General features: G+C 49.4%; 1 protein-coding gene and 1 non-coding gene across 2 annotated transcripts in view; both read right to left on the bottom strand.

Moving 5' to 3' along the window:
* Positions 1-294: 294 nt before the first annotated feature.
* The window catches only part of MTARC1 (mitochondrial amidoxime reducing component 1), a 39,669-nt gene continuing 30,546 nt past the window's right edge, over positions 295-9,417 (bottom strand). Inside the window, exon 7 of the mRNA XM_078441088.2 lies at positions 295-1,677. Within this exon, the coding sequence (XP_078297214.2) occupies positions 1,542-1,677 (136 nt within the window). The 3' untranslated portion in view covers positions 295-1,541. The remainder of the gene's footprint in view (positions 1,678-9,417) is intronic.
* On the bottom strand, positions 5,413-5,533 carry LOC132686988 (U6atac minor spliceosomal RNA). The gene has a single exon (XR_009613938.3). It is a non-coding gene; the product is annotated as a U6atac minor spliceosomal RNA (small nuclear RNA).

The raw sequence follows: 9,417 nt of genomic DNA, 5'->3' as shown, positions 1-9,417 counted from the left end.
TATTTTGAGAGCAGTGGGGGGGGGGGGGAGGGAAAGGAGAGGCAGAGTGAGAGGGAGAGAGAATCCCAAGCAGGTTCGGCACTGCCCGCTCAGAGCCTGACGTGGGGCTGGAACTCGCAAACCGTGAGATCCTGACCTGAGCTGAAATCAAGACTCAGACTCTTAACCGACTGATCCACCTAGGCCGTCCTTGCATTTGGTTTGTTTGTTTGTTTGTTTGTTTTTGGACCCAAATGTTTCTTTCTTCTTTTTTTTTTTTTAACGTTTATTTATTTATTTTTTGAGAGAGCGAGAGAGCGAGGGAGGGGCAGAGAGAGAGAGGAAGACGGAAGATCTGAAGTAGGGCTCTGCAATGAGAGCGCAGAGCCCGTGCGGGGCTCGAACCCACAGACCGCGAGATCGTGACCGGAGTCGAAGTCAGACGCTTAACCGACTGAGCCTCCCGGGCGCCCCAGGACCGAAGTGTTTCTAAAGCGGTGGCTGAGAGAGACGGAGTAGAACACAAGAAGACCCTCCCGTGCTCACAGCCCTGAATGATAGGCAATAATCGGCGGGCCAGCTCGGGCCCAGCTCCAGCTCGCACCGCTGTCCCAAACTTCCAGTGAGTTGCATTTTAGTCACCTACTCTCCCCGGCGTCCTCCACAGGACCAGCTCACGGTCGGTGGCAACTACTTATTAAACGAATGAGTGCGCGGAGAAGCATTACAGGTTTTGCAAACACCAGGTAGAATGTGTAAAGGACCGAATGCTGTGTCTACACACACAGGTAGCAAAACCAGCAGCCACAGGTTAAATCTGATCCATGGACTTTTGTCTTTGGCCCACGTCATGATTTTTAGAAACGGAGCCACATTTGACTTAAAAATATCCATTCTCTTACTCATAAATATGGAGAACCAACTGAGGGCTGCGGGAGGGGTTGTGGGGGGGGGGGAGGGGCTAAATGGATAAGAGGCATTAAGGAATCTACTCCTGAAATCATTGTTGCACGATATGCTAACGAATTTGGATGTGAATTTTAAAAAATAAAAAATAAAATTAAAAAAGATATACATATCGATTCTCTTGAAAGACCAGCGGACTCTCTGGCAAACAGCGCGTGCTTATTCCAGAATGATGCCACCTGGTCCGAGCTACGTGGAACTTAGATCCCTTTCAATGGAGCGCAGGCCCAGAGGTGATTGTGTCCCTACCTGTCATACCCGGTGGACTCGTGCGCCTCACCCAGACGTCTTCTGTCATTTGTGTCACCGACGAGGATCCTGGAGGTGTTTCCGTCTTGGTCTGGACGGTCACAACGGTGGAAATGCATGTGGGGAACAGTAGGTATAGCTGGGGGAACTAAGGAAAGATTTCTGGAGTCCCAAAGGCCCGTAGAAGTGCAGACAGGTGCATGTGGGGACAAGGCAAGCTGGAGAGAGGGCAGCTCACCCTTTGCTAACACTTACATTGGCTCCGCCTAAGTGACCTTTGAGGACAAGGAAGGCCTCGCCTCCAGTTTCCCTCCTGAGAAAGGAGATTTTCAGCCGATGCTGACTTCTCAGGATGGGGCTGGGAGCTGCTGGTTGAATTGCTTCTCTGTTGAGGTTCTCCCAGGAGAGACGAGGAGTGTTAGCGCTCCAAAGAAACCGGAGGCCTGTGATCCGTCCTCACGTTTGCCTTTGAAGAAACTGAGGCTGAGACAGGAAAAGTGGGTTAGCCAGGGTCACACGGCAAGGTTAAGAGCCGAGACTAAAACCCAACTTCTCTCTTTTGCTTATTACCCCACCAGAGAAATACATCAAAAGGGGAGGAGAGGGAAGAGATAGGTTCACAGAGACGAGAATATGGAACAAATGCTCTGCTTTTAGGATAACCAACTCTGAATTCAGAAGGGCTTTTCTTTTCTTTTAAGAAAGGAATGTGTTTTTATCGTCCACTTCAATGGCCAGTGGCGGGGGGAGGGGGGAAGGGAGGGGGGCAGGGGAAGCCCTTCAAATCCCCAGGGAATGTGAGAAAAAACTCCATTAAATTCTAGTCTTCAAGTCTGTCTGGGTCATAATAACTATAATAAACTCCGGGAGTGTGTGTTTTCTTCGGGTTTCTCTTTTGGTCACTTATGTAAGGGGTTGAGAGGGGACAGCAAAAAGGAACAGGCAAGTTTAGTGGGTTTTTTTTTTTAATGTTTATTACTTACTTTTGAGAGAGAGAGAGAGAGAGCATACACAAGCAGGAGAGGGGCAGAGAGAGAGGGAGACACAGAATCCGAAGCAGGCTCCAGGCTCCGAGCTGTCAGCCCAGAGCCTGATGCGGGGCTCGAACTCACGGACCGTGAGATCATGACCTGAGCCAAAATCAGACGCTCAACCGACCGAGCCACCCAGGTGCCCCATGGAACAGGCAAGTTTTACGTGGATAATAGGAAAGTGGACAAATTGGGATGGTTTCATAATTAAGCACAGCCTCTCTGTGTCCAGTCAAGAAACTACATTCGCAGACTTCCAGAGGTGTCGAGATGAGAGGCTGGGGGTCGGATGGGGAGAGGCAGACTATGGCGTTACGCCCTTCTCATGGAGGAATATGGACATATGGACTGTTTGCTGGGAATGCTTTTCCCGACGTCTGACCCTAACCTCCGCCACACCCTTCCCTGGGCTGAGGCCATTATTCTTCAGGACTCAACTAAAACACCCCCTTGGCACCCTGCATTTCCCCCTTCAGAGCACTCATCACACTTGCAATTAATTACCTGTGTCATTCGTTGGTTAATGCCAGGCTCCCTTACTGCACCACCAGCTCCATTAATGACTGCAATGCCTGTGTCTGTCTTGCTCATGACTAATGGTGCCTCACCCATAGTAGGTTCTCCATAAGTATCTAGTGAATGGCTTCAAGATCTCATCCTTACCTCTTAAGACCTCACAATCTTATGGACAACACTCAGAGGGCAGCGAAGCAGTAAACGGGTGTTCAAAATGGCTGCCCCTGGCCTCCCTTCCCCTCTCAAATGTTCCCTGGCACATCTCATCTCCAAACCGAGGCATGTGCTTGAGGAGGCAGGTATAGAAGAGGGGGGAGTCCATTGGCTTGGGTCCAAATAAGCAACATAGAAAAACTTCTAAAGGCATCAGTTGCTGTAGAAGAAGTGAGTCTCGGGGCGCCTGGGTGGCTCAGTTGGTCAAGCGTCGACTTTAGCTCGGGTCGTGATCTCACGGTCCACGAGTTCGAGCCCTACGTCAGGCTCTGTGCTGACAGCTCGGAGCCTGGAGCCTGCTTCAGCTTCCGCGTCTCCTTCTCTCTCTGTTCCTCCCCTCAACATCATGCCTCTACTATGGATGTCTGCACAGAGGTCGGCAAAGCCCTGGTCACACATTCAGTGGAACCAGAGCTGGAGTGTGGTCGGGCTGCTCTCCCGGCCACTTGCCCGTTCCCTCTTGCCTGTCACATGAAGGCCAGAGTTTCTTCCAAGGAAAGCGGACGATGATGATGTTGGGACCTGGAGCCTTCTGTTCCAGCAGGCAGGTGGACCCCTGGACGTGAGCGCTTCAGCAGGGGGCCAGTCTGACCACCCCCGGCTGTGCTCCAACGCAAGGGAAACCTCCCCACAGGCCGACGACCTTGTTACTAAGCTCTCTTGACCTGGCTACCTCGTGGTGACCCCAGCATTTGGTGTCCCTGGTGCAGGGGAGAGTGGGGAGGGGGTCCCCCTGCGCGTATGGCCTTGTGTTCTTTGCACTTCAGAGGTGGAGGGCCGGGGTCCGAGTTTGTGAAGCCCCTGCCCCGGGGAGGGGGGTGGCTCTGGGAAGCCCGTCCACCCCGAAAGTTCACTGCGGCGGGGTGGGTGCAGGGCAAGGAGGGAGGAGCCGGGCCTGGTTTGCAAAATCAGTCTCCAGGCTGTTTTCTCCAGGAAAGGAGATGGGGGGGGGGGGCAGCAAGAAGGGGGGGGGGAACTGCAGTCCCCAGCACAGACTAAAAGAGTAATAAGGGAGAAAGCAGATGAAGCTGCTTATCTCATTTATTTATTTTTCCTTCCCCGCTTCCGCTTATTCTCCTCCAACCCACGTCCCCGGTGCCTCTCCCCAGCCGCTATCTGGCTAACGAGCTCCCCCATTAGAACTCCCGGCCCCCCTGCTCCCCAGCATCTCTTCTCCAGACTTGGCTGAGGGTGGGATGTACCACCACACAGGATTTCCGTGGGTGATAACCGCAGCCAGGGCCCCGCTCACCCCGGGGCTGTCCCTCCGAACGCGACCGTCCTCAGCGGTCTCACCTACACCAACAGCTCAGCCCGCCTCTTGGTCAGCGACACCTCACCCTTGACACCCCTCCGCCCTGGTCTCTGAGGGCGTGGATGCCCCCAGATGGAGAGACAGGAGATAAAGTACCAAGGTGAATTTTCTGAGGTCACTCACAGGTCTCTAGACCGGGGAAGGACCTCCAAAGGCCCCCTCGTCTGGGCCTCTGCCGACGGCCCTTGTCAAGCCAGGTCCCTGGCGGCCATGCTCACGAAACGTGCATTCACCCTCTCCAGAGCTGTCAGCTTTCCACTCAAAAGAGCGTGCACCTCACAGGGTGATGTGTTGTTGGCTTTTTAACCTTTTATGGATGTGCATTCGGGGCGTTCGGAAAAGTACCCCAGCCCCAAGCCCCACAGAGTTTCACAAGATGGAGACACTGAGATCATCGGCGACCAGACCCATAACAGAGTATGTCCCACAGCCCTTTATTAGGCCCCAACCTCACCACCACCCACCTCCTCCCGACCCCGAGCCCCCACCCCCCTCAACCGCTGTCCCGGCTTCCAACACCACACGTCAGTTCACCTCATGGGATTCCCTCTGAAGAAGCTGGATCCCAGAGGTGCACAGAAAAGATTTTATTTTTTCTCTTCATCAGCAATATCTGGGAGGCGGGGGCTGAGCCCGAGCTGGGTGCTGTCTTCTATTTCCAACCATCAAGATCCCTAACTCCTTAACGCCACATAAACTGCGAGGAATTTTAGGGAAAGAGTCATCTCAGGGAGAAGCCCCCACGCAGCGGGCGGAAGGCCAAGTGGGGAGGGACATGGAGTGAGATAAGAGGAAGCCAGTATGAGGAGATGGGGGCCCCGGAAGAAGAGCGTTCCAACCTCTCCCACCAGACGTCAGCCCGTCCTTGCCTCTCTCCACCTTTTTCTCTATTTCTAGAGACGCTGTTTTCAGCAAAGCCACACCCCCACCTCTCCGCTTGAAACAAACGTTGAAAACAGAAGTGTAACGGGAGACACATATGCGATTTTTTATGTTGGTGAAATACACCGAGCATAAAATGTATCATTCGTGACACTTAGGACATTCACGCTATTATGGAACCAACGCCACTGTTTATTCAGAACATGTTTGTTACCCCAAAAGGATACCTGGTACCCACTCAGGGGTCACTCTCCTTTTCTCAAAACCACCTTTAGATGCCATCAAGTAGGTGGCAGTGTGTTGTAACTATGTGTGTGCCGCACAGGCCCCCTCTTCTATCCTTGTCAAAGGGGATGCTGACCTTCTCTCCTCCATGCAACATCTACATATGTCATTTTAAATTTCCTAGTAGCAGGGCGCTTGGCTGGCTCCCTCGGTAGAGCATTCAACTCTCGATCTCAGGGCTGTAAGTTCACGCCCCAAGTTGGGCGTAGAGATTACTTAAGGATAAATAAATAAGTAAATAAATAGATTTTCTAGTAGCCACATTAAAAAGAAACAGATGAGGGGCGCCGAGGTGGCTCAGTCGGTAAGGCGTCCGACTTCGGCTCAGGTCATGATCTCGCAGTCTGTGAGTTCAAGCCCCGCATCAGGCTCTGTGCTGACAGCTCAGAGCCTAGAACCTGCTTTGGATTCTGTGTGTGTATCTCTCTCTCTGCCCCTCTCCCGCTCATGCTCTGTCTCTCTCTCTCTCTCTCTCTCAAAAATAAGTAAACATCAAAAAAAAATTAGGGGCATCTGGATGGTTCATTCAGTTAAACATCCGACTGTGGCTCAGGTCACAATCCCGAGGTTTGTGAGCTCGAGACCCACATCGGTCTCTGTGCTGACAGCTGGGAGCCTGAGGCCTGCTCCGGATTCTGTGATTCTCTCTCTGCCCCTCCCCCACTCGCACTCGGTCTCTCTCAAAAATAAACAAACATTAGAAAATATTTTATTTTATAAAACAAATACATTTTTTAAAATTTAAAAAAAGAAAAAAAGAAACAGATGAAATGAATTCCAATAATTTACTTAATCCAATTTATCCAAATTGTTATCATTTCAACATGTAATCGTTTTAAGAACAATTGCTGAGTTACCTTATACTCCTTCGTTTTTACGAAGTCTTTGAAATCCTGTATGTACGTTACATGTACAACGTATCTCAGTTTGGACCAGCCACATGTCAATAGCCCCTAATGGCTACCGTCTGGACAGTGCAGCTCTAAACAATTTGTAGAACGCTATTAATATCCTAAATCATCTTTGTAAAAGGTGATTATTAAGTACACAAGTATTCTGAGGCTATAGTTCTATTTTTAATGTAAATGTATTATCCTAATTGTGAAAAATAATAGAAAAATTACCCATAGGTGCCAACACAAGAAAAACTGTAATAACTGAAAAACTTTTTTAAATGTTTATTTATTTTTGAGAGAGAGGGAGAGAGACAGAGAGAGAACACGAGCAGGGGAGGGGCAGAGAGAGAGGGAGACAGAGGGTCCGAAGACGACTCTGTGCTGACAGCACGGAGCCCGACGCGGGGCTCGAACTCACGGACCGTGAGATCATGACCTGAGCCGAAGTCAGACGCGTAGCTTTGTTCCCTAACAAAGCTAGAGGCCACCGAGCCTAACCTAGAAACCTGGCCTTGGATTTCGAAATTCCTCCCCACCCCCAGATTCGTATGGCTTTCTCTCCCACACACGTTTGAACCTAAGTTTGAAAACATGTCCTGGGTAATGAGGAGGCTGGTGATCTAGCTCGTGCCTAAGAGCCCTTCCAACCAGAACATTCCAGGGTACTCAGCTGCATTCATTTCTCCACCCGACAGGCACACATGGACACACAAACAGACTCACACACAATCATACACACATGATCTGGGTCACCGGTTCCACCCCAGAGAAGAGCTTGCAAAGAAGGAAGAACACCTCGACTCAACCTCGCTAACTCACTGGGAAAACACAGAGATCTAAACAGAAGGACTCGTATTTGGCATTCATGCTCAGAAAGAAGAAAACCCAGCAGAAACCAGTCTCAGTACCCAAGAATGTAAAAACATTTCTTTTTTTTTTTTTTTTTAGGTTCTCAGAAGCTTTGTACCACAATGCCCCAAGTTGGAAAAAAATGTGCCATTTCATATGTTTATAACAACATCTGATTTAATATTATACAGTTTTGCTTAGTCACAAACCAGAACAAATACTTTCAGATTTATTACATCCTTCTATTCAGAGACTTAAGTAATCACAGTTAATAATGCAGCCATTCCACAGCCCAAGGAAAAGCTTTATAATTTGAGGGGACCAAAAATTCCTGAGAGGCAGGTTATTTTCAAGAAGGATTTAAGGTTTTAGAGCTCTCAATGAAGCTTGAAATTCATCTTTTCCAGTTCGCATGGAAAGGGTTTCCTCCAAAGCTTGGCTGGGAGATAGAAAGAGAAAAACCAGTAGGCACACAGCGTCTCCCTGCGCCCTTCGAGAATGTAGCAATTACCCATCCATTACTAATCTTTACCTTGTCTTTTTTTTTTTTAACGTTTATTTTTTTTTTTTGAGGGGGGAAGGGGCAGAGAGAGAGGGAGACACAGAACCCCAAGCAGGCTCCAGGCTCTGAGCTGTCAACACAGAGCCCGACACAGGGCTCGGGCTCACAAACTGTGAGATCACGACCTGAGCTGAAGTCGGACGCTTAACCGATTGAGCCACCCAGGCGCCCCATCCTTACCTTGTCTTTAAACATTTTTTAAACCCATACCACCGGCTCCCCTACTCTTTATGTTATTAGCATTTTGGTCCTCCTTCTTATGTGTTGATTCATTGAAAGGCATTAATTGATTTAAAAAAGAAGCAAATATTCTTACAAAGCATACTTTCTCATTTCTTCCCCCCTGCCCCACACAGGCACATGGCGTTTGTTGCCCAACTTGTAAACAACTCTTAAACCCCAAGCATTGCCCCTTCCTGGCAAATTAATTCAGGAGTAGTTAATGACATGGCAGTGAACTCAATTGCTCGGAGGCTTGGGTCATAGGTTTGGTGGCTTCAGAGCTCTACTCTCTGTCAGGGCACAGATGGTCCTCCACTGCCTCCAGAAGGGGGACTCTGGCCCCCTGAGGGCTGGAGGCGCCTCTGTGTGTTTGGATGAGTATAAACCCATCATCCAAACTGTGTGCGTCCATGTTGCACTATACGTATTTAGTGAGTTCCATTTTTCAAAGAAAGCTGGGATCTGTTACTCCAGTGTTTCTTTGGCCACCATTAAGGAGAACATCAGCACTAAAGTAGGGTGAGGATTGTAAGAACTTGGTCTACAGAAAATCAGGTAAGAGTTGAGGACAGTTGGGTTTTTATAAAAATGGGACTTCGTAAGTCCCGCTGCAGACCCACATCAGGACACCTACATGTCAGATACAGGAATATCCACTTGACCCAGGGTTCCCACGTGAGTCACAGACAAACTACGACTTACATACACTGATCTTAAAGGTCCCTTCATTAAGTCATAAGCAAATGCTTCAAAACGAGATTGATTATAGGATTAAACCAGTTTCCAGTTGAAGATACTACCACTCTTTGAAATAATTCTTGCCAACTGATTCTTTAGCAGCACACTTCCAGAAGCCAGAAGGCGTGAGTAACCATAGCTAATCATCGACTTCTATCAATCTAATAATCTAATTCTAGTAATCTAATTGTACTCGCCTATAACATAGGCTAGTCCCTTAACGTCTTCAAACCTCACAGACACGACTGACGTGGGTAGGGAAAGTGCGGTTACAATACCGAAGGAGCTCACGGAAAGCTTTCACATCCATCCGACCTTCCTGGATCGTCAGAAGGTCAAACAGCGTGCACGGGTGACAGGGCTCTGCAGACTTCATGACATGCTACACACGCGAAGGCATAACGAGAAGGTGGCCATGGGTTAGATTTCTAAAAATCCTCTCGTTTTAGATCACAGTGTCTGTTTTATTACTGATAAAAGTTTGCTTGGCAAGGACGTGCTTCAGAATTATAGAGGCATGGAGTTTCTCCCACTGGATCCCGGGGTTGAATTCATCCATCCAGCCTCAGGCAGCACCAGACAAAGCTGCAGGGTTTCTTCCAATAAGGGCAGGGCTTTTCTGCCAAGCTCACCACCTGGCCCAAAGACGCCCGGGACCCCGCACCTTGAAGATGAGCAGAGCCCAAGAAGCAAGGTGGAAGGGGGGCGGGGGGC

The sequence above is a fragment of the Panthera onca genome, chromosome F1 (assembly GCF_046562875.1).
Source record: "Panthera onca isolate mPanOnc1 chromosome F1, mPanOnc1 haplotype 2, whole genome shotgun sequence".
Taxonomy (NCBI): Eukaryota; Metazoa; Chordata; class Mammalia; order Carnivora; family Felidae; genus Panthera; species Panthera onca.
The sequence above is the reverse complement of the archived record's forward strand: the minus strand, read 5'-3'. Positions and strand labels throughout refer to the sequence as shown.